Source organism: Garra rufa, chromosome 20 (genome assembly GCF_049309525.1).
Source record: "Garra rufa chromosome 20, GarRuf1.0, whole genome shotgun sequence".
Classification (NCBI taxonomy): Eukaryota; Metazoa; Chordata; class Actinopteri; order Cypriniformes; family Cyprinidae; genus Garra; species Garra rufa.
The window spans coordinates 31,359,143-31,384,343 of NC_133380.1; the positions used below are offsets into that span (position 1 = coordinate 31,359,143).

The following is a 25,201-nucleotide window of genomic DNA, read 5'->3' on the forward strand; positions in this document are numbered from 1 at the left end:
TCTTGTCGGTCTTTGATGTTATATGGATGTCTTACCCTGCTGTTCCTGTGTCTGCTTGTATTCCGTTGGATTTATTAAATATTCGTCTTTTACTACGTCGTTGTTCGTGTGTTCCTGCCTACATCGTGACAGAATCATTTTGATTTGATTTTATAACCTTTGATTTTTCTAAAGACTAGTGGGCAACTGTTCAGGACAAACAAGGGACCCATGAACAACTATCACTAAAAAAAAAAAAAAAAAAAAAAAAGCACAGCTGTGGATCATTCAGGGAACACAGTATTAAGAATCAAGTGTATGTACATTTTTTTGAACTGGGTCATTTTTATAAATTCAACTATTATTTTCTCTTGTGGACTATATGTAAACATCTTTTATGTGAAATATCGTATTCAGGTCAGCACTAAATAAAAAATAACATGCATTTTGTATGATATCCTTCTTATTTTGCTAAAATAATGAACATTTTACAGATTTTGCAAGGTGTACGTAAACTTTTGACCTCAACTGTAGTAGATAGATCCATTAATGTTCTTCTTGAAATTAGGCTACTAACATCAAAGTTATTCTTAAGTTTACTTAAATTAATAAACTTCACAAAAAAAAAAATCTTTAACAATATCTTAGGTCTATTCTTGTAATGTTGAGTGATTATATAAAATCCAGCGTTTACTATATTTCACATAGTACTCAAGAAATGTCAGGTGCATTTCAGTAGAAACAAGATCGGAAATCAGATCCTGACAGAACAGATAAAACTACTTTACAGTGATAGATGAGCAAATGGCATTGACTGCAGCTGTCACTGCAAAAATTGCACGTGGTGGTGTTTTTTGGATCTGATGGCTTTCCGTACTCAAGACTGATTATTTCTGTCCTCTTTGCTACTTCTGCATTTACTCTTTACTCCTCAATGATATAAACGTGCATCCTTCAGCTGTTGTATCGCAGAAACGGCATGATCGGAGACGCCGAGCACATTTTTCCAGCAGAAGATGGTTTATTTGAGGAGACGTTCAGCACAGACAGCACATACAGAGTTCACGGACTGAACATCACGATCCATCAGGATTACAGCGCGAACCTCGGCGTCGCTGCGTCAGTCTGGGACTCCGTGAGTTAGTATATTAACACAGCAGGTTCTGTACATAGTGAACAATAATTCAAAGTAATACATAATTGCATAATTACATGAGAGACAAAACGAATACAAAAAAAAACAGAAAACAAAACACATTTTTATTAATGTACTTACTTTCTTACTCATTTTGGATGTTATATGAAGGTGCCACTTAATTGCGTAGTTCAAAATGGAAACATGATATATCAGACTGGTCGCGCACATTTTGACAATTCACATAAAGTTTGCAACAGTAAAATGTGATGCTTTTGTTTACTAATTAATACTTTGTGTACTTGAAGCCCGCATTATTCACAGAGTAGTGATATGAATGACCATATGCAGAAAACACAGACCAACTCTACGAAAATACCAGGCTGCTTGCCGAATGAACTGTCAACAGCACACGCTCCTTTTGTTTCTGCCATGTAAAAGACACAGGAGTCTCATACTTAATGCATTGCTGCCGCCCACTGGCTGGTATCTCTTTAAAAATAAAAACGGCAAAGCAACCTCCAAAGGACCTCTTGTCTTGAGATGGACAGACTGACAATCCTCTGCTAGAACTGAGCAAAACAAAACTCAGCTACATCTAAAAAAGAGACATTTTAAATCTATTAAAATCACATTTAAATTATGACTCTAAATTATAAATCTAATCATATTACATGAATTAGGCAATTAGTCATTTATTTAAAGGATTACTCCACTTCCAGAATAAAAAAAATCCTGGTAATTTACTTACCACTGTGTCATCCAAGATATTCATGTTTTTTTTTTCTTCAGTCACAAAGAGATTAAGTTTTTTGAGGAAAACATTCCAGGATTTTTTTTTCCCTATAGTGGACTTCAATGGTGCACAACGGATAGAAGGTTAAAAATGCAGTTTTAGTGGAGCTTTAAAGGGCTCTAAACGATCCCAGCCAAGGAATAAGGATCTTATCTAGCGAAACGATCTGTCATTTTCTTAAAAATATATATATTTTTACACTTTTTAACCACAAATGCTCGTCTTGTCTAGCTCTGTGATGTACATGTATACTCTGTGCACTTCAGTTTAACCCTTTCAGTGGTGAGTTTAAAATATTCTAGTGGACCCCTGAGTGATTTTTTTTAAGCGACCGTTATTTTAGAACGTTCGTCCTTATTGTTTCCATGGCCACGTGTCAAGCTTGTCACGTGACACAACACAGACACAATAACACTGTATGACAGATAGATCGCTTTTATTTAGTTTTTCCTTTTTTATTCAGAATACTCACACACTTGCTTATCATGCCATGAACTATCTGATATTCCGATTCCCAAATATGTGTGAATTAGTATGTTTCGTCGTTTAAAACCCTATATAAATGCTCTGGATCGTGATCTGTAATGTGAGATGGGCGCCGCCATGTTTGTTCGCGCTGCCGTTCAGAGAGTCTTGTCAGCCGGATTTACAGCAAGTAAATTCATCCGTTTCTCCCGAAATACATGCAAGTAAGTGGCTGGTTTACTAGGAGAGGAATAGAGTGAACTTTTTAGTTACTTAGCCTATGCGTATGTGATATGAATAAAACACATCGGCAAATTATATTTGAATAGATTGTTATTTGCTGCTTCCATAGACATATGTGTGTATTTTACAAACTCTAAATGTCTCCTTTTACTAGTACTTATGTGTATTTAAATGTCTGAAACCTAAAATAAGCGTTATGTGGTTAAAAACACTGCATGGTTGTGATTATATGACAAGCGCAGTTTGAATTTGTCAGTTGCGTGACGTCACCGAACGTTCTAAATCCCATATGTGGGACCGTACCGTTCAAAGGGTTAAAGGATTAGTTCACTTACAGAAAAACAATTTACAGATAATTTACTCACCCCTTTGTCATCCAACACGGTAAAAAAATTTAAGCCAGTTCAACAACAACAACAAAAAAAAACTTAGTACTAATTTCCTTTTGTTTTTTCTTATTTACTCAACTTTTGAAAACATCAACTACACTGACTGAAAATAATTTGTCAGTGAAACAAAAAAATGTCTAGTTGAGTCAACTTAACATTAGTAGTTTTCTGGAGACCTGCACCTGCAGGAGAACAAATCTTTTTAAGTTGTGCCAACTGAACATTTCTTGTCTGAACGGCCTGAAATGACAAGTTGAGTGAACAAAAAAATACTATTGGAAATGAATTGCTTTCTGTTTATTGTCACCATCGTTGAGATTCATATGCTGATTCTTCAGTTCTATGTATGCCATTCTGAAAACAAAAAACCTGTATAATTTGAGTATAAACTGTTAAAATTCAGTCTGCAGATATAATGGTCTCATAATCAATGGTGTGCAATAAAACATTCACTACATTGTGATTATTTTCAGCATCAATGTGCCAGTATCTTCCTAATCATATTGTCTCTTAGATACTAAAACAACGTGTCCTTTAAACAGAACTAAGATTATGCCAAAACTGATTGCTCTATTGTTCACATTTTCTTGTAATCTGTAAGGAAATCCTTTGTCAAATACTGAAGTCAATATATGATGATTATGTCAAGCACAGTCAATGCCACCTGATGACTTTCGCTCTTGGCTTGTCTGGCTGTTATAACTTAGTAATAACAGCCAAATAAAATCTAGCTTTAAAAACTTAAGGGTAAACAAAAGCCTAACTAATGCAAATATTGACCACTATAATGGTTGCTTAAAAAGTTTGGTTTTCTCCTTTGGTGATTCTGCTTATGAACATCAGGTGTCTTCAATAATGATCAATCATTACTTCGTTAATCACCTAATTATCTCATTAACTTTAACACTGCTTCAGTGTTTATATGTGTCCACACTCAGTGTTAAATTAACACTGGGGATTTTGCTGTGTATTTGGTACCACAATGCAGTAATAAATAGCCCTAGTAATAAAGTAACACTGAAGCAGAACTACATTTAATGAGAAAGAGAAAGAAAGGGACAAACAGAAGCACAACTACAACTGACTTCCAGTCACAGCCTCAGATGAAATCAACTGAATTAAATCTCTCAAGATCTCAGCAGAGGAGGATTAAACAGCAACACCAGCTTCACTCATCACTAACCAGGGGGGTGTTCCATAAAACAAGTTTACCAAATAAGCCAGGCTTATTTCAGTTAGTCTGACTTATTGTCACTTGATTTGGCTCAAAATAAGTCAGACTAACTGAAATAAGCCTGACTTATTTGGTAAACTTGTTTTATGGAACACCCCCCAGTTTGACTTTATTCTCTCATACAAAATTTCATAATGAGAATTAACAGAGGTTTAGATGTTTCATTTCTTAAAACACCACCATCACTGTGGTCAGTGTTTGCTTTTGTTGGGTCTGACCCTAAAATCTTCAATTATGTTTTTTCTTTTACTGCTATAGTTCTGTTCAAAGGACACATTATTTTAGTATCTAAGAGAAAATATGATTAGGAAGATACTGGCACGTTGATGCTAAAAATAATCACCATGCAGTGAATGTTATATTGCACACCGTTGATTATAGGAGACCATTATATCTGCAGATTGAATTTTAACAATTTTATAGTCAAATTATACTGTTTTTTTTTGTTTTTGGAATGGCAGACATAGAACTGAAAAATCAGCATATGAATCTCAACGATGGTGACAATAAATATAAAGCAATTAATTTCCAATAGTATTTTTGATTCACTCAACTTCTGTCATTTCAGGCCGTTCAGACAAGAAATGTTCAGTTGGCACAACGTAAAAAGATTTGTTCTCCTGCAGGTGCAGGTCTCCAGAAAACTACTAATGTTAAGTTGACTCAACTAGACATTTTTTGTTTCACTGACAAATTATTTTGAGTCAGTGTAGCTGATGTTTTCAAAAGTTGAGTAAACAAGAAAAAAGGAAATTAGTACTAAGTTTTTTTTTGTTGAACTGCCTTAAAATTTTTTACAGTGAAGATGTTCATGTCTTTCTTTTGTCAGTGGTAAAGAAATTATGTTTCTTGAGGAAAACATTTCAGGAATTATCTCCATATAGTGGACTTCAGTGGTGCCCCCAAGTTTAAACTACCAAAATGCAGCTTCAGCTTCCCAGCCGAGGAAGAAAGGTCTTATCTAGCGAAACGATCGGCCATTCAAAAAAAAAAATTGACAGTTTACATACTTTTTAACATCAAATGCTCGTCTTGTCTCGTCTCTGCAATGCGCGTGCGTAGTCTGTGTAATCCGAGTCAATACAGTTAGGGTATGTCGAAAAACTAATATCTTGTTTTATTTTTCAACTTCAAAATCATCCTACATCGCTGTTGTACCTTTTTTTTTTTTGTAAAGGGTGTTTGATCTTCTTGGCATGTTCACTTTGTAAACACTGGGTCAGTACTTCTGCAGCGATGTAGGACGATTTTGAAGTTGGGGAAGAAAACGAGATGGGAGTTTTTCGACATACCCTAATTGTCTTTAACCGAAAAAAGCAAGCGTTTGAGGTTAAAGAGTATATAAATTGTCAGTTTGTTTCAAAATTTACGGATCGTTTTGCTAGATAAGACCCTTCTTCCTCGACTGGGATTGTTTAGAGCCCTTTGAAGCTGCATTAAACTGCATTTTGGAAGTTCAAACTCATGGGCACCGTAGAAGTAGTGTTGTTTTTGGCGGCCGATTTTAATTTTAGTTTTAGTCTAGTCTTTGTGTGAAGCTGTCATTTTAGTTTTTATTAGTTTTAGTCATGTTCATACTCTTTTTAGTCTAGTCAAGTTTTAGTCGACTAAAAGTCTGAGCATTTTAGTCTTATTTTAGTCAGAATTACCCATGACTATTTTTGTCTAGTTTTAGTCGACGAAAACTGATGACATTTTAGTCTAGTTTTAGTCGACCAAAACTGATGACATTTAGTCAATTTTTAGTCAATGAAAATTGTATTTTAGTCTATTTTTAGTAATGCAATTTTATTTAACCCAGTCAATATAGTATAAGTACCTAGTAGTATAGACGAAACCAAAGGTTTTTTTTTTAGCCAAACCCATTTCAAACAAGGTTATCTAATATTATTATTACCTTATAAGCTCAAGAATACATCCATTCCAGACATGGAAGATGCTCTAATTTGAAATTACAACATTTATTTTACCTACCAAACATGTTAGAAGTACACACACATAAATTGAAATAAATAAAAAAATAAAAACAATAAATAAAATAAAATAAATAAAACAGCATCACATGACAATGCCAGAAAAAAAATACATTCAAGTTTAACAAACGTGACTGCTTCGTATTCTGATTCAAACAACACGAACTCCTTGCGCAGATTTCAAGTGTCATGCACTTCTTTATTAAGAATAAATCATAATACGAATAAATATGTAGGTGTAGTTTTGTGCATGTTCATTTTGTAGTAATTCCCGCTTCAAAAGCACTTCTGATTAATAATAAAATTAGTCAATTTAACAATATTCTTAATTTACTTTGATCATCTATGGCTACACAAATCATGCTTGTACATTTTTTTTTAGTTTATTTACAGATTAATTAATTTGTGTAAGTGAAATATTTCTTATGGTTTTCGTAGCACAAATTGATTCATTTTATGAAACTGTCCAAAAATCGCTTTGACATCTGGGACGCAAAAGAAACGTTTTCCACCTTTGATCACAAGATGTCATTAGTGTACAATGTGTTGAAAAGCTTCGAGTAATGAAGCTTTTTAGATCCAGTTGAGGGGAACGAATGGTGTTTCGAAAAGCTTAATTTTCCCATCACTACTAAAAAGTAGGAAAAAATGTATGAGTCGTATCTTCTTTTTCTCCCAAAGACGAACCACAGCTGACCAGCCATCGGTCCCTTTCTCTATGTCAAACTTAACTTTGTTTGTAGTCGTCTTCTAATAATTCTGCGAGTGGGGCTTGAGAAAGGGAAGTCGCCTGCGGTTTAGGATAGAAGGGATACAGCTCTGGCTACTGGGCATGCGCACATCAATCTAACGTTATAACATTTCGTTTCGTCTAGTTTTCGTCGCCGAAAATGAAGAGACATTTTAGCATAGTTTTTATTTTGTAAACCACATTTAGTCTCGTTTTTATTTGTTAACGATATTGCATTATACATTTTATTATAGTCATCGTCACATGACCAGCATTTTCGTTTCGTTTCGTCTCATTTTCGTCACGTGATAAATGTTCGTTGACGACAATATTTAGTCCTAATTTAAGTCCATTATATGGAGAGAAATAATGAAATGTTTTCCACAAGAAACATAATTTCTTATCGACTGAAGAAAGAAAGACATGAACATCTTGATGATAAGGGGGTGAGTAAATTATGTGTAAATTTTTGTTCTGGAAGTGAACTACTCCTTTAAGACAGTTAGGGTATGTCAAAAAAAAAAAAATTCTCCTCCAACTTCAAAATTATCCTACACTTATCTAAATTTTTTTTGTAGAGAGCAGTTAATCTGTCACGTTCACTTTGTAAACACTGGGTCGGTACTTCTGCAGCAATGTAGGACGATTTTGGAGTTGGAGGAGAAAAACAGATGAGAGTTTTCCGACATACCCTAACTGTTTTGAACCGGAGTGCACAGAGTACGCATGCGCATCGCAGAGCTAGACAAGACAAGCATTTGAGGTTAAAAAGTACATAAACTGTACCGGGATCATGTAGAGCCCTTTGAAACTGCAAAACTGCATTTTTAACCTTTAATCCGTTGAGCACCATTGAAGTCCACTAAAAGGTGGAATCGTATATCGTTTAAGCTTGTTTATGTGCACCTTGTTTTGTCACAGGCTCTGCATTTATGTCAGTTCTTTGAGAGCATGTCTCTGGATCTCAGTGGGATGCGGATCATAGAGTTGGGCGGAGGAACGGGTCTTGTTGGCATAGTGGCTGCACGATTAGGTAAATCATTGATTTATATCTGGGAAATTGAAAACCTCAAAGGGCTGATATGTGGACACTATTCAGGTTTTTTTTAAATGGCGAACATATCCTTCCTGTGATACAGTCTTTTACTCATACACAGTCTTATTATGTCTTTTAGGAGCCCATGTGACCATCACAGACTTACCTTCTGCCATTTCGCAGATAGAGAGGAATATTGCAGTGAACACCCCTCTCTCGGGATGGCCCTCAGATGCCCCCGTTGTATCAGCGCTTTCATGGGGCCTCGATCATTGCCAGTTCTCCTCCAGCTGGGACTTTGTGCTGGGGGCTGATATCGTCTACCAGCCTGAAACCTTCCCTCTTCTTTTGGACACACTGGTTCATTTGTGCAGGGATGGTGCTGTTGTCTACCTGGCATCAACGATGCGGAGAGAACACGGCGCTCAGGACTTCTATGACTCTGTGTTACCACAGATATTCAAAGTGGAGCTTGTGCAAAGAGATGCTGAGAGCAATGTCAATATTTATAAGGCCACTTTGAGATGAGTCAAACATCCATCCATCCATCCTCCAAATCGCATGTCCTATGTAGGGTATCAGTGTCTATTTTTATATCTGGAGCTGGAAGGTTTAAATATGTACGTATATGTATACGTTTATTTATAAATAGTAATTATCTGGCATATTGTACGCTTCAGTAAAATTGTTGTTTTCTATTAAATTCAAACTTTTTACAATTGCGGTGTGAAATTTTTATTATAATTGTAACTAACTGTTATGTATTTGGGAGTAACAGGCTATATTACAAAATATTCCTTTATAGTAAGAAATCATTGATAATCTCATTACAGTTACATAAAAAAAACCATATTAGCTAATGGATTACCACCACATTATTTAATTGCTATTTCACGAGTTTTCACTTATTATTAGCTGAAGTATGTAAAGCGTTTTTGGCGTGCTGTCCAGGGAAGGGCTCCGAGCTCGGGAATGGCCCGAACCTAGAGTACCCAGCAATAAACACAAATAACAACAACAAACATGATAATAGCAACAAAAAATAATAACAACAAAAAATAGCAAAAATAGGCAACAATATGAAATAATACAAACGACAAAAATAACTAGCAAAATAGCAAGCAATAATATGAAATGACACCAAAAATAATAATAGCAAAAACTACAAAAATAACATAAACAACAACAACAATAATAATAATAATAATAACAAATGTAACAAATGACAAAAAACAACTAAAATAATAATAATAAAAATAACAACAATATTATAATAATAATAAACAACAATAATAGCAAAAATAGGCAGCAATAATATGAAAAAATACTAAAAAAATAATAACAACAAAAAATAACAAGTATGATAATGACAAAATAATAACAAATGTAACAAATAATAAAAATAATAACAATGACAAAAAATATTCATGACAAAAACACACAAAAAAAAAAACAATAATAGCAAAATAACCAAACAAAACTACAATAACAGACAGCAAAAACAACAACACAATTAACAAAAGAGAAAATAACAAATAATAATAACAAAATAACAAAAATTCAACAACAAAAACAAAATAAAAACAAATATTAAACAACAGAATAATAATAACAAAATAATATACTACAAGAATACAAATAAAAATAATAAACAACAAAACTTGTATTATTTTCATTGTTATATTAAAAATAAAAATTATTTTACATGACAAATAAAGAAAACAACAACAACAAATGACAAAAATAATAAAAAATGACAAAAATTATAATAATGACATAACAATAACAAAATAACAAAAACAAAAATACAACAACAAAATAAAAATATATATAAATATCAACAAAATGACAATAAAAAATAAACAAAAGAGCAGCAGCAACAACAAAATAAGAACAAACGATAACAAAAATAATAATAGCAAAAACAACAACAAAAAGTATAATGAATGACAAAAATAATAACAAAATAGTAATAACAAATATAACAAATGACAAAAATAACAACAACAAAAAGAAAATAACATAAATGAAAATATAAAATAACAAACAAAAATACAACAAAAACTAAATAAAAACAATAATATAAATATCAATCAACAAAATAACAATAGCAAAAAATACTACAAGAATAAAAATAATAAAATAAACAACAATAAAACTTGTATTATTTTAGTTGTTATATAACATAAAAAATATTTTTTTACATCAAAATAAAAACATTAATAAAAACAAAAGTAATAAAAGCAACAATAAAAATAATAACATATATTTTTAATTGTTCAGTGTTTATAAAATGGTCCCTGACTATAGGTAAAAGACCACAAACAGTAGATGACTTCAAATGATTTAGCTGGTTTGTCAGCTGAGCATACACTTTTTATATGAGGAACTAATATTCTATGTAAACTATATAATCCAATATAAGCCTAACAATTACTAAAAAAATTATTAAAATAAAACTAATAATGACTGAAATAGTTCAATTTAATACAAGTCATATTTTTATGCACACCAATATATATAAAAAGCACAAATATTCCTTGAAGACTTAAAATTAATATGAAATTTTGCACGAATTGCAATATATTGTTTAAAATAGTTTTAGGGCACTGCTTCTTAACAACACTTTAATAAATGTGATAAATCACCAGTCTGAGTTCAACTTATCGTGAGCATGACATGGCCAATATGGGAGTAAAATGAAAAGATCATCCAAGAAGGCCGTCATAGAGGTTTCCATAATACATTTTTATTTCTTCAACATATTAGATATCCTGTATGTATAAAAGCTATCAAAACGAGCACTTGGCACAAATGTTGAATGAACCCTGAGGACACGAACACACCTCAGGCGGTTTTTACAACCAGATGTTGCGCAACTGAAAGTCACTGTTATTGTGAGTGATGGCATATTAGTAGTCAGCCGGTGTGACTCGAAATTGAAACTCGGGTGAACTCAATATTGAAAATCAAAAGGCGTTTTGATGTTGATTGAGAAACAACTTTACCTTTACATCTCTCCCTTGGACTTGAAACTGTGTCAATTGCACAGTAGCTCAAAGTGCCAGCTACTCTCAAAATATCTTTCATAATGTAATTTTGTAAACAGTTCTGTCATTTAAAACATCTTAATATATAAAAAGGATGCAGATTCTTCACAAGCGAACCGTTACCGTTCTCTGATGTTCAATTGAAAGCAATACATTTTAAAACATTTCATAGATTTTCATTTTAGTTAGATATAGAAGACTTAATAATATATAACATAATGGTCACATGTCCTGAGTACATACATTTTTTAGTATTTCTGCAGTATGTGTATACTGCGCACAGTATGCATGTTTTCTGTGTGTCTAATACCTACATGTACTCTACATGTTTGTGCCTAAATTATTATTATTATATAATTACATAAAGAGCACACTTCATGCATAATGTATCCCACATTTCAATGTGATTCCAGTGAGATGAATGAACCAGATGTATGATTTTACCAGTGTTTTCCTCTCACTAGTAAATCTGACTGTCAAAAGTTTTAAATATTTAGATAAACTTAAATATTAAAAAATAGAATTCTGCGGAATGGTTTATTGAGTTTCCATCTCTTAAATGCTTCATTAATTAAAAAAACATAAATATAAAATTTATTTTAATAATCTTTATCATCAATGACCTGCAGAGGGCAGCAGCGGAGTGCTGTCAGTGATAAAAAAAAAATACAGACAAAATCTCCTAAATGTCTTGCATATGCGGATTATCACTTTTTTTATTAATCATTTTTGTAATACACTTGTTTCTTAGAAAATTCTTTCTTACCATACGACCTTGTCTGGAATCAGGTTATTCAAGGGACTATTTATTTTAAAAAGCGCTATAGATAAATAGCATGTGATTTATTATCCATGGTTTATCATATTTTTTTCTATGTTGCATATGGTACAGGTCATAAGTAATGTAGCCCTTACTAACTTTTATTGTTTTACAAATCCAATTTAAGGCAACAGGCATAACACATTTCACTGTGTATTTTTTTAAAAATTACTTATGCAACAGAAATAAGGCAGATCATGTGGAAATGAGCTACACTGTTCTTGCATGTCAGTAAAATTGTTTCAAACAAGGAGAGATCAGAATTAACCGTTGCACACAGGAGGTGATGTTCTATTCCTAAATGAATCAATGTTTAATTGGTTGAGTGAAAAATTCAATGACTCACCCATAAAGACAGTCACTTATTGCTACCTACTTTGTTGGTTCGACTGAGCTAGAGAGCCACCACAGAGCTAGGCTTTACGTCACTGAATACGTCTCATCTTTCCAAGCAATGCTTGTGCGGCAGTGCCAAACACAAACCAAAGCACAATAAGAACAATTGGAGAGCAGACAACTCTTTAGAGCTTTTGAATTCCTCTCACGGCACTTCGACACCACATACCGACTGGTCCTCTTCTTTATTCAATCTCTGATGAAGCAAGTCAACGTCTACACTTTCATTATGTTCCCCAAACTCAACCATCTCCTCTTCCTCAGTCTCAGAGTCAGGAGCAGTGTGTTTGCGTATACGACTTACCGCGTCCCACAGAGACTTGGGATGTTGTATTTTTTGTTTGTGTTCAGGCGGCGACAAAGTACACAGTAAAACATCAGAAGTGCCATCTGGAACTGGAGTTAAAGAAGGAAAGGGGACTGAAGATGTATAGCTTGACTGAACACTGGGAGAACAAGAGTCCTGGGTGGTTTCTGTATCAGTAAAAGATGGAAGCAACAGCGGTTCATTCTCTATGTAGGAAACCACATTTGATCCATCCAAGGAGTTGGAAGCAGAAGTAAATGACAAATGAGGTGAAGAGCTTGATCTTCTAAGAGTACTGGAACCCACAGTGGAAGGTAAAACAACTTTGTGTATGCCATCTTCAAATTCTCTGATGTAATTTTCTGCACTTTTCCTAAGGAGAGGTGTAGAGCAGTCCAAAACAAGTACTTGCTTGTCATCTGTTTCATCTGAGAGGTTGTCTTCTGTTGAACTATGCTTGGTAAGGTCCTTTGAAATATCTTTTTGATGGGTCTTAGCCACACTGCCATCCAGTGTTGGTCCATCTCCTTGTTCTGTGGATTTTTCAGTCTTTTCAGTTTGGATCCCAGAATCTTCCAGTGTGGATTTTGCTTCAAGATGGAAGTCTTCAAGCACATCTTCAGGTTCTTCTAAAGTTATTTGGTCTTCCACTTTCATTATGTTAAGCATTTCCTCCAAAACTTCCTTATTCTCCAGTGTTGTCCCACTCAGGTTATGTCCCACCATCAGTTTATTTTCATGCAATTGCCTGTCATCAACAGTTGCAGCTGCTGATGGCGATTCCTCAAACTCTTTTACTAGATCCACTATGTGACTCCCACAGAAACTGTCATGTTCTTCTGAAATGCTTGTGTGTGTCTGTATGCTTGTCCTGGGATACTCATGTGGTATTCCAAGAATACTTTGTACTCTCTCGACTCGCTCGTCCAAAGTATTGCTTTCAGGAGTCTCCTGGCTTGAGATGTCACTGTCGTGTTGCTTCTGCACATCAGTCCCCTCTCTAGTACTTGGAAAAGGATCCTCCTCTGTCAAACACACATACTGGACATGTTCCTTCTCTGGAAGAAGTACAAGCTCAACCTTGACAACAATGCATGTTGCATCAATGGCCAGAAGACTCTGCTGTTGGTCATTTGTTGAGTTTTTGCTATCCTCTGTGTTAGTAACTTTGGACTCCTCATTGATCCCATGACTTTGCTTGTTTCTTTGCTCTGTTATACCTGTTGAGTGATGCTGATATTTTGGCTCTTTCCACAATGGGAATTTCTCTACGATTGGTTTCTCATGTCCATCTGTCTGCATAGGTAACTCCTGGTCTAAACAGTTTGACTCATTCCCTTGGACATGGCATTGTAACTTTTCTTTATTTTCATCTGGTTTTATTACATTACCCAGATCCTGGATAAAACTGAATCTTTGATCTATGGGTGTATGCCCATACTCTCCAGACATCAAGGATTCGTCGAGCTGCATCACAGCTTTGTCCTTCTTCAAATATGCATCCTGATTTGGTCTGCTGTCATCATTGCACTGAGGTGAATTTGTCTGCTCAGTGGTAATTTTCTTGTCTTCAGGTTTGCAATCAGTTAACAGAGGTAAGACGTGGGATTTAAATGGCTCCTCTGGAGAACTGGACAAGCCTGACATCTCTCCCATACGAGAGACTAAACAAAAAACAGTCTCGCCACCTTTTCTCCTTGGAAGTTTAGCCCGCATTGTCCGAGTAATATCAGGAAAGGTCATGTGTGAAGACTCTCGGTACTGAAGCTCTGCTTGTGGGGAAGAAGGTTTTGTGCTTATTGTTGTGTACTGCATGATAGAGGAAGTATTTAAGGCTTTCAGACTGTGTTGTCTACTCATGATATCACTGCGATAACTCTCTGTGTTCTGGTTATTTTTTTGTAAATAATATCCATAGTTTGATGAAGGATCATGATGTGTTTCTGTTGAATCTGTAAAGTTTATTTTTCTGCCCTCAAAGTGCTCTATACTTGACTCTGCATGAACTTTCGCTATTCCTGATAGCTTGTCACCATCCTTCGGGGAGGTGTATGCTGGTGGTCCCATGTATGATGGAAGCTTTCTAAATGATCCTACTGGGAAAACACTTTCTGTATTTCTCAAATCCCAAGGCCTCCATTTCAGCTGATGTTCCCCTTCTCTTTTGCTGAGGTCAGTTTTGTCTTTTTTCTGTGATGTTAAAGCAGTTGGCTGGAATTGTTCATTGGTCTCTGCACTAAGATCCCAATGGCCACATCCCAACACTTTTTCCATGTCTGAAGCACACTTAGATGATCTCAACTCCTCAACCTCCAAACTAGGTGTTTTTTTGGAAAGTGTATGATGGTAGCAATCGACATAGGCTTGTAGCTCATTGTGAATGTTTGTTCTAAAGTTTTCTCTCATTCCTCTGTATTTTATTGGCCATGTGCTTTCCCACCCTTTGTGCTGTGTATATATGTCTCTTTCTGTATACCTCCCCTTATCTGATCTCTGTCTTTCTGTTGGTACAAGATTTCTCACTTCACAGAAGTAGTCAGTTAATTCTCTGTGAGATAACCTGCTTTGTGAAGGGAAATTTGTGGGTGATGATATCTCTGTCTGCTTGTTAAAGTCATAAATATCCCGACTAGCTCTGGTTCTTGATGCCATCCAAGTTTTTGGCTCACCAGTTGAGCCATTGTACTCCGACAGGTGCTGCAGACAAGTGGCTGTAGAAGGCTTACGCTGATATCTGTTGAGATATCAAAAACAAAAGTAATTTACAATTGCGGGAAAATGTTAGTTGATTTCTCCATGCATTGGTCATCACAGTCTGCATTAGGAAATTTGAACATACCATGTAAACATTCAAAGTACAGAGTGGAAAACTTACATAAATTCATAGGCTAATAACACCAAAAGCTAATTTGACAAAAACATGTGATTGTTTTATAATTATCAACGTTTGTCTTTTGTTGTGGCTATTCTGTCTATTGTTGTTGAAGACAACATTAAATACTAAATCCTTACTTAAAGGATTACTCCACTTCTAGAATAAACATTTCCTGATAATTTACTAACCCCAATGTCATCCAAGATATTCATGTCTTTCTTTCTTCAGTCGCAAAGAAATACATTTTTTTTGAGGAAAACATTCTAGGATTTTTCTCCATATAGTGGACTTCAATGTGCTCAACGGATTTAAGGAAAAAAAGTAGTTTTAATACGGCTTCAAAGGGCTCTAAACAATTCCAGCCGAGGAATAAGGGTCTTATCTAGGGTCACAAATGAAAAAACATGAGCATATAATAATACAGTGAAAAAATAAAACAAAGGGAGAGAATGAAGAAAAACAATGAATTATAATAAATATGAGCGCTAATTTATTGCTTTGTTCCAGGTGATCTTGTGAGCCTTATGAGACTGTCAGAGTTTAAAGTTCCTCAAGTTATGGCCTGTGATCTTCTCATTCCATGGAGGCCAATAAAAACCAGACTGTGATGGACAAGGTGAGGATACTGTCAGTGAACCAGGATATGCAGAGAAGAAATGCAGTTGCCTCAACGAGAACACTGAAGTTGTTCTTCCATTTGAGATGAAGTCATATTTGATGGCCCCAATAAATTTGAAAGACTCAAATGTTTCCATAGCTGAGACATTTATATCCAGGAGGAGGTTTTTTTATTCTATGTTCTTCACAAAAATCCAAAGTTCTGGCATGAAACTCTAGATGGCACAGTCTGATAGGTCTAACTTAATCTCCATGACTTCATTATCAAATGGCACAGCTGACTGGTTCTCTCCTGCATCGGTAGCCAATGAGCTTGCTGCTCAACATTCAAACACTTGGCTATTGCTTGCTGTAGCAGTTGTACCACACTTCAGAAACCTTCCATCTTCCCCAGCTCCACCTGTATAGATCTGCTATGGGGTGATCATAGTATTATGTATGCTATGGGGGTTATTCATATATGTTATATGTGCAGCAGCAGTATTACTTACATGCTCACAGCAGCATGTTGTGGATGTTTTGGCAGTAGCAAGTCTTGGTACTTGCTCTGCCACAGCAGACACCGTAGCAGATCTATTCTGCCAAGACCAAACACACTAACATTGTCATGTACTTTACCATGCCAATCCCTCAGAGAGTTGTCATGACAGAACTATGCATTTCTTGAAATCCATGTTCTTTCTGTCCTTTGTATATCTCCATAATTTATATTCTGATGGGAATGGATTGTGACTTTTAGAGCCAGAAGAAGTTTTGTGGGTAGGTATCAGAGTGGGAAGCGCTGCCTCCTTCACCCAGTTTATTAGCCACTCCTCTTGTTCCAGCTCTACAGTACCGAGATGGACGACGCTGCTAGCTCTTGTGAGCTCTGGGTCAGTCAATCCATAAGGTAAAACAGTAATCCCCCTGAGGTATTATCAGCTGAATATCATCGTCACTTCTGAATCCCTCCAGGAGAATTAGGGCTCTGCAGGTGCTGTGAAAGCATGCTGACAAATCATCTACATAATTCTACAGGTTTGGTACATCTTAAAAAATAAACACCACTGAAAGGCTGAGACCCATTGGGGCCACATTAATAGAGCTGATCTTTCATGATCCAGTATTCCATATCGTTTTAGTCCAAAGATGACAAGGAGTATCGAACAAGATCAAAGTACATTTCATTTAACAAAGAAAACTCAAGTAATCCAATAGATAAAAACCACAATGTGACCACATACATTACACACAACACTGTAAAATCTAATTAGTTGGGCTTACTTAAAAAAAGCATGGAAACCGATTGCCTTAAAAAAACTAAGTAAAGTGAAATAGAAATAATATGTTGTACTGACAAATGCTTAGTTAGTATAGTTTACTTACATGAGAGTTCTAGCAACTAAAAAAGAACTGTAGGGGCTACTTGATCCTTTACTTAAGGTTTACTCTTGACTTAGTATAGCTACTCACTGACTCCCAGAGTGCATTGCAGCATGCATAAATTATGCAATTGGTTTGTTTTACTGTTGTTATTTTTATTTGCTAAATTTATTTACTGTCTTGTGTCAATAGTAGCACAACAAAAAGAGCAAATAAAATAATAAACTGGTTATTGTCACAATTAATAAAAATAAATAAAACTGAATTGTTACCATTGTTGTGATTCGCGTGCTGAATGTTGAAGTCTGTCTGTGATTTGAGCACATAACCACATATAGTTAATGATAATCTCAACTCAATTAGGTGTATCAAGGTGTTTATGAAGAACAATGAAATTTTAAAAGATCATCAGTAAATATTAAAAGTATGTAAGCTAATGATTTATTTAAATAGGTTGCCTTTTATAAGCAACCTGCATATTACTTTTTGTCCCTTGAAATCAATAATTATGATTCCATGTTGCATTGCTGCATCAATAGGAACAAAATTACAATAAAATAAATAAAGTTCCAACTGCCCAACCAAAGGGACCATTAATCACTATGATGGTAGGTACAAAAAACATTTTATGAAAATTAACATCAATTTATGAAGTCAGGTTAATGTGATGTTCTTTCAAATATTTCAGTTGTATTGAAACAACATTCAAGATGACTTTGGGAAATAAGTGAATGTAAGTTGTGAAAAATAACTGCAGATTAACTATTGACCCACCTCAAAAACTTTTATTTTCTTCTTCTTTTTTTATTTAGGAAATTAGCAACATATTAGTGCACTGCTGCCTCTCACTGGTTTCTTAATGTCATTGGTTCCTTTGTGGCTACTTGAATATTTTAAGTAAGCGTCACTCAAAGCAGTAAGTAAATTGTTTTACTTGCATTGAAAGTAGCTGTAACTTAATATAACCTAGTAAGTATAGCAACTAAGTAGAGATAACTAAGTAAATCTAAGTAAGGTAAACTATTGGATTTTACAGTGAAACAATACTGGGAAAAGAACAGAAGAAAATGAGGAACTTAAAAACACAATGATAATGAACTCAAAGGCTAACAAGTGTAACTGTTAAATGAATATCCATGGCATCTAATGACTGGTGGAAACAAAGAAACACAAGAAAACAGGTAACTCCGAGAAACAAACTAAAAAGTAAACACAGGCCACAAGTGTGACAATGTGACAAGCCACAGTATTTCAATTGATATGACATCATTTCATATGTCATGAAGCCAGGTGCAAGTAGTCCATTGTAAATGTAATTTTAAATATATTTGTATTGTCATATAAATATTGTTTAAAGGGGTCCTATTATGCTGTTTTACAAAGTCTTTATTTTGTTTTGGGGTTGCACTAGAACATGCTCTCATGCTTGGTGGTTCAAAAAGCACATTCTTTTTTCACATAATTTACATTATTACAATAGCTTTTTCCCCAGGCTGGCACAAATGGCTCGATTAGTTCAGGGTTTGATGAAGGTCCGCATTTCGAAAAACTAAATGTGTTGTGATTTGTTAGCAGTCCCACAGCATTGCAATTGGTGAACATTCGTCTGAAAGAAGGAAATAATATGCTTGTTGGTCCTATCGTCAGCTTGCGAGATCGCCGATGCATGATATTATCATTATTGTGCTAATTTATTTCATTATTTACATGCCTGAAACCAGCTCCAACATAAGGCTAGTGAAGCTATCTACACTGTATAATAAATAAATCTCTTACCACACACTGCACATGTCTATGGCGCGAATCTGGCGCAATCACGATGATCATCACTCTAGTCAATGCTTGTGCTCCACATGTGTTTCGACCCTCTATACCGCACATGTCAACAGCGCAACTCCAGCACCGATACCGGAGCAGTTCACGGATATTTTAGTATATGCTTGCATTTATACGAGCCTCCATGCGGCTCTCTGAAGCATCCCAGAAGCGGCTGTCCATGCTACATCGCTAAAGTTAGGTGAATCCCCCACCTCGTCCCTCCCCACCGCCAACGATTCGAATTTCCATAAGCAGGATTTATTTGAATGATATTCTAATGGACCGTGTTGTGTCATCATAGCATCCAGAAAACAAACGTTGTAGTCCAAAGCAGCCATTCGTTGTAGTTCTTGAAAAGGTATTTTTTAAAATCTAAATATCTCCCTCTGGAGTGGACTTTGGAGTGATTTGCAACTTTGTATGTTTTTTATACCCAAACATAGACACCACACACTGACTAAAAATCAAACAGTGAAAAAGCATAATATGACCCCTTTAATGTTAAATATTGTTTTCTTGTCGCAAATGCAAAACTACATTAAAAACAGAAATTATCCTTTCACTAATGCAATCTTCAGAATTTGAATGCAAATTATATGACCGATATTAAAATATCACAATAGTAAATTTTCAAATTAATTGTAAAATTAATCTCTGTTCTGCAAAATGTTTTTTTTTTTTTTTTTTTTGTGAAACCTTTGAAACTTGGATTATGGCAATTTATAAATCAAATCAATTCCTTTATTCATCAGTATGGGTTCAGAACTGCCAAATAAAGTGTTGCCAAATGTGAACCACAATGTAACCTTTTAATTAAATATTTTTAATGAACTTACATGTTTGATGAATGCCATCCAGGAAAAGTGTTGTATTTGGCATACAATGGGTACTTCTCCCCACAAGTCAAGAAATTCATTTTCTAAACCTTAAACAGGAAACATTTTGTTTTAGTAGCAGTGAAGGATCATAGCAGAATTTATTATTTCATATAATACTTTCTTACATTAACTTCCAGTTTAAGGCAGAACCCTATAAAACTGTTAATGCACTGCTGATATTAGTCAGGCAAATGAAAGACAAAATGCTGATTTACCGTGAACTAAACAGCACAGTGGAGGTAGAGCACTTGAAGTGAAGTGTGGCTGTGTATTTGAAGAGAGGCATGTCCATCACACGTGTCCATCACAAGACTCCACCCATCAGTCTGAAAACAGTCTCTCTGAAGTCAACATCACTTACAACAAGTTAATTAAAAGTTCTGCACTGAAATCCTTCTAAGAATGTTGCATGTAAACAGCCTCCACCACAGACTGTATGTATGTCACACACACAAAAAGGCTGCTTACTTGGAATGTGTTACTCAGCACAAAAAGTGATTTTCATTGTTTTTATAACAAAGCCATGCTTTACTGACGGATATGAGCTACTGAACCAGTGCTGGACAAAAATATGATGTCATACAAAGAGAGGAAATCAGACTATTAAATATCAAAAGAATGCTATAAACTCTTTTTAAAAACTGGAATCATGTATGAGAAAAAAAATAAAAATTATGTATGCATACATGCGGTTTTATAATGAGGTGTGAGGTTTATTGGGGTGCAAGTTTCCTAGACTTTCCATAATTTACTAGACTTTTTAATGCCTTCATCTAATCATCAATCCATAATAACTCTTCCTCCAGTAAAAAACAAAACAAAACAAAAAAGTGATCTGGTCTGAGTCAGGAGAAAAATATGCACAAATGAAGCACCATTTACAAGCCAAAATGGTCCAAAACAGTTCTAAACAGGATGTTGATGTGAGAGGACTTTCGCCACAGTTTGAAGTTAAAAACCTCTTAATGATGGATTTTTTTTTTTTTTTTTTTTTTTTTTACAAACATGCAGCTTTTGGACATTACAATTAACAAGACATTAATTGATGGACTGGAGTGGTGTGGATTACTTGTGGATAATTGTGATGTTTTTATCAGCTGTTTGGACTGTCATTCTGATGGCAACCATTTACTGCAGATGATCCATTGGTGAGCAAGTGATGAAATTATACATATCTCCAAATCTGATGAAGAAACAAATTCATCTCTATCTTGGATGGCCTGAGGGTGAGTACATTTTCTGCAAATTTTCATTTTTTTGGTTGAACCTTTAATGATCTTTTAATGATCTGTTTTTATCGTGTCCTGTTTGTTTACAATGACTTTCGTTCATAGCTGGTGAGTTTGCAGACAGTGAACTTACATAGACGAGGCTGTGTGTTTTTTCTGTTGTGATGCTCTGAATGGCAGTAATGCTGCCTTTCACTGAAACTCTCTAGCGTAATAAACAGGCTTTTCTTTCTGAACTAAACTCTTGACATCAGCAAAGAGCAGAGGGAAGAGGGGATGTAGACGTGTGATCTTTTTAGAATGCGATGGAAAAGATTACGTATTTTTCATTGTCAAAATGGTGAGGGTGCGAGATCTGTGTTTTGATGTTTTTTAGCTGCATTTTGCAAAGACAGCAAAATTGTATTTTTAAAAAAAACCTTGCTAATGTTATCAGCTTCAATGAAATCTCAGTCTAGACAGCATTGGCATGACTGCAACAACTGAAGGCTTATCATTAAAATGTATTATCTGATATAAAACCTTAAAAGTGTCTGATAATCTGCAAACTTCAAATTTAATAGTGTGTATTTGCAAAAACAAAAATATATCTGTGGTTTCTTTATATATATATATATATATATACACACACACACATGGAGGAATGACAGAAATCTTCTGCTGTCTCCTGTGAAATCTGGGGTAGAATAGGCAAATTTTCTATAAAATCTTTCATTAAATTAATCGCTTGCAACCATTAAATACACAATGAAAAAGTAAATGAAAAACTGTACATGTAATATTTACAGAAGTCACATAAGCAATGTTCAGTGTCAGTGTGAACAAGTGTGAAAGCTCTTTTATTTTGTAATTGACTTAGATTTTTGTTCTACAGGCTTTTCAGAGAGAGAGAGAGAAAGGAAACATGATGTGGAGGAGATGTAATGTTAATTAAGTTCATCAATAGTTTGAGATGTTGTCTTGCAAAAGATTTGTATTGTATTGTAATTCTTTTAAATTGTAAATTTAATAGGGCTGGGTATTGTCACCAATTCGATCAACATGTTCTGATAGCTCCTTTGCGCTGTGATTAGATCACCAGCGGTTGAGAAAACTCTCTCAGCAGGAACACTAGTGACACCTTCAGGACGAGAGGTGAATATTCATATCCTCTTACGTGAAGCACGTGCATTAAGAATCGATTAGGGGATTTCCCGAATCGATATTGTTGCGTTAAACTGAAGATCGATTAAAATCGGAGAATCGATATTTTTTACCCAGCCCTAAAATTTAATGTAGTATCTTCTGTTGTAAGTGGTTTTTCAACCTTCACGTCTATTATTTGAGGGAGTCTGTGAGCTCCGTAGACATGAATGAACTTTCATAACTGTTTAAAGACTGTAATGTAAATCACAATCACAGTGATTTGAGGGGAGGGGGATCATGCATTCTTTATGTCCTTTCATTCTTTTTAAGGATCAAAACATTTACAAATATAAAATTATAAACCGGTCAAAGGTTAAATGACTAATGGTACACAAAGACAGATCTTTCCACTGTTCTCTGGCGGTAGATGGGCTTCTGAACTATCATGAATGACCAGCAGAGGACAGCAGAGAAGCGTCTGCTGAATGCATAAATAAAAATGTCAAGTGTCTTGCCTCAAAAATGGTTTCAAGAACCAGTCATCTAAGGCTGCGTTTACACTAGTGCGTTTTCGTTTTAAAACGCATAACTTTTGCTGCGGTTACGCCTGTCGTTTACACTTTTGAAAGAGACTTTTGAAAACGCTGCAGACCCCGTTTTGGTTTAAAAACTCTGGGGTTGTGTTTAGTGTAAACGGACCAAACCGGAGACTTCTGAAAACGATGCTGTACCCATAGATATGTATAAGACCCCATTTACACGAAGGGAAGACGCAGATATTTCCCTGCGGTTTGGCCTCTCATTTACACGAAAACCCCGTTTTTATCACAGAAAACGATTATTTCTAAAAACTTTGGCCAAAGTGGATAAATTTGAAAATGCCGTTTTCACATTGTAGTGTGGACAGTGAAAACGGAGGCTTTTGAAAACGATGGCGCATATTTATAGTCATGTGACGCATATAATAGATATCTATGTTTATAGCAGTAATTGTGCCTGTGCTATTCACTGTCACACTGCTGCTAAAGAGATTTACCTTGTACACTCTTCAAATTACGGTCCTAAAATGATGACAGAAAATTTACTCACAGTTGCTGTCCTGCAAAACATGACGACAACTGCTTTTCAGATAAAATATGAATGAGCGCGATATAGACGCGTTAGTGGATGATGAGATATTTCCGTAAATTATCCCGCCAGAAGAATTGCGTGAAAACTTATTATGTCTGTATAATTTCGGAGGCTTTACGCATGCGCAGTAAGGCGAATTTGATGTTTTCCTACGTTTCAGTGTGGATGAGAAACTTTTGGAAAACGCTTGGAAACGCTAGTGTGGACGGAGAGCGTTTTAAAATGAAAACTCCATTTTCAAATGTATCCGGATTAATGTAAACGTAGCCTAAATGACTTTCGGGGAACATTTGAGGGCAATTAGATTTGACATGTAGATGTAGTTAAAGCCACAGAATACAGTGTTGTTTTTCTCAGATGTTTCAGGTATATGGTATATAGTCTGGTGTGATGAAGGAGCACAAATATTGCATTTTGGAGCAATTTCGTAGACACAGTGAGTTGTTGTGTTCCCGGTGCATGCATGTTCTCAGTGATTCTTTACAGCATGTTGACTATGCAAGGGACTGTAAGTCATTCCGCTTTAGATGTTTGCGTTGATTAGGCTTGTCAACAATGAATGACAATTTTAAAGAGGCATGTTTTCCTGTCTGAAATGGATAGATGGAGAATCCCCTGCACACAAGTCCCTGCAGGGCCTATGCTGTCTGTTTGTGGACACACTGGGCTACGGCCAGCCTATACCAAACCTAAGCAGTCTTGCCCAAGTAGGGCCCACAGCTTTAGGCTCAACGTGGGCTCTCTGTGAGCTGCTCACATTAATCCCATGATGGCCCAGTGTGGGCCAGCCCGTTTGGGCCCAGAGCAACTTTTGCACCTTTGGGCCCATGCAGGTTTTGTGTAGGCAGCCCTGTATTGGAACTGAGAGAATACTAACAACATCGACTGGCCATTCTTAAGCCACTCAATTGAACTGGAATAACTCAAACCAAAAGAGACAAGACTCAAACTTTTCAGAACCTGTTGTTTCATACAGGCCAGGGATCCTAAAATCTGGCTCGCGAGTTTAGCTCTAATCCTAATTAAACACACCTGAGCATGTTAATCAATGTCTTCAGGGTCATTAGAAAATCACAGGTGAGTTTGATCAAAGTTGTAGCTAAACTCTGCAGGAAAGTCGATCTCACGAGCTAGATTCAAAGATCCCTAGGCCTATTTGCTTTTAAGAAGCTGATTGAAAATGCTCCTTTTAGTCAAGTCCTCCTGATTTCAAAGTTGAGAGTAAGATAAAGGTGTGGTTGTGGAATTCAAGAAATAGAGCACCCTGCTGAAAAAAAAACAGCTAATTCCAGCCTAGGCTGGTTGGCTGGTCTTAGCTGGTGGTTTCCCAGCCTGACCAGCCTGGCCAGGCTGGAAAAGTGGACAAAACCCCTCTAAAACCAGCCTGCCTTCCAGCTATGACCAGCTAAAACCAGGCTGGTTGACCAGCTAAAACCAGCCAACCAGCCTAGGCTGGTTTTAGCTGTTTTTTTCACCAGGGCAGGTGAACAAAAGGAGCGCTACCACTGTTTGCTGACTAGTTGAGAGTCCTTAGGGAAGAGTGAGATTTGCCAATGAATACTTTAGCACAACAAAACTTAGTTTCAACAGAGGTCAAAGTAACAATTTGGCA

The 25,201-nt window shown here is 35.6% G+C and overlaps 2 protein-coding genes across 2 annotated transcripts; one reads left to right on the top strand and one right to left on the bottom strand.

Annotated features, from left to right (window-relative positions):
- Nucleotides 1-930: 930 nt before the first annotated feature.
- LOC141294248 (EEF1A lysine methyltransferase 3-like) lies at nt 931-8,645 on the top strand. The gene is made up of 3 exons (XM_073826326.1): nt 931-1,114; nt 7,866-7,977; nt 8,120-8,645. The coding sequence occupies exons 1-3, from the start codon at nt 959-961 to the stop codon at nt 8,506-8,508; spliced, it is 657 nt and encodes a 218-aa protein (XP_073682427.1). The 5' UTR covers nt 931-958; the 3' UTR covers nt 8,509-8,645.
- A 1,672-nt stretch (nt 8,646-10,317) lies between these two features.
- LOC141294009 (uncharacterized) lies at nt 10,318-20,152 on the bottom strand. The gene is made up of 2 exons (XM_073826083.1): nt 20,063-20,152; nt 10,318-15,287 (listed from the first exon to the last, which is right to left on the bottom strand). The coding sequence occupies exons 1-2, from the start codon at nt 20,140-20,142 to the stop codon at nt 12,392-12,394; spliced, it is 2,976 nt and encodes a 991-aa protein (XP_073682184.1). The 5' UTR covers nt 20,143-20,152; the 3' UTR covers nt 10,318-12,391.
- Nucleotides 20,153-25,201: the final 5,049 nt, after the last annotated feature.

What these genes read in the sequence shown, in the direction of transcription:
- LOC141294248 (XM_073826326.1), top strand. Translation starts at nt 959, where the DNA reads ATGATCGGAGACGCCGAGCACATTTTTCCAGCAGAAGATGGTTTATTT. An exon ending in CTGCGTCAGTCTGGGACTCC is followed by an intron (nt 1,115 to 7,865) that starts GTGAGTTAGTAT and finishes GTTTTGTCACAG; the next exon opens with GCTCTGCATTTATGTCAGTT. An exon ending in CATAGTGGCTGCACGATTAG is followed by an intron (nt 7,978 to 8,119) that starts GTAAATCATTGA and finishes TATGTCTTTTAG; the next exon opens with GAGCCCATGTGACCATCACA.
- LOC141294009 (XM_073826083.1), bottom strand. Translation starts at nt 20,142, where the DNA reads ATGAATTTCTTGACTTGTGGGGAGAAGTACCCATTGTATGCCAAATAC. An exon ending in GGATGGCATTCATCAAACAT is followed by an intron (nt 15,288 to 20,062) that starts GTAAGTTCATTA and finishes ATATCTCAACAG; the next exon opens with ATATCAGCGTAAGCCTTCTA.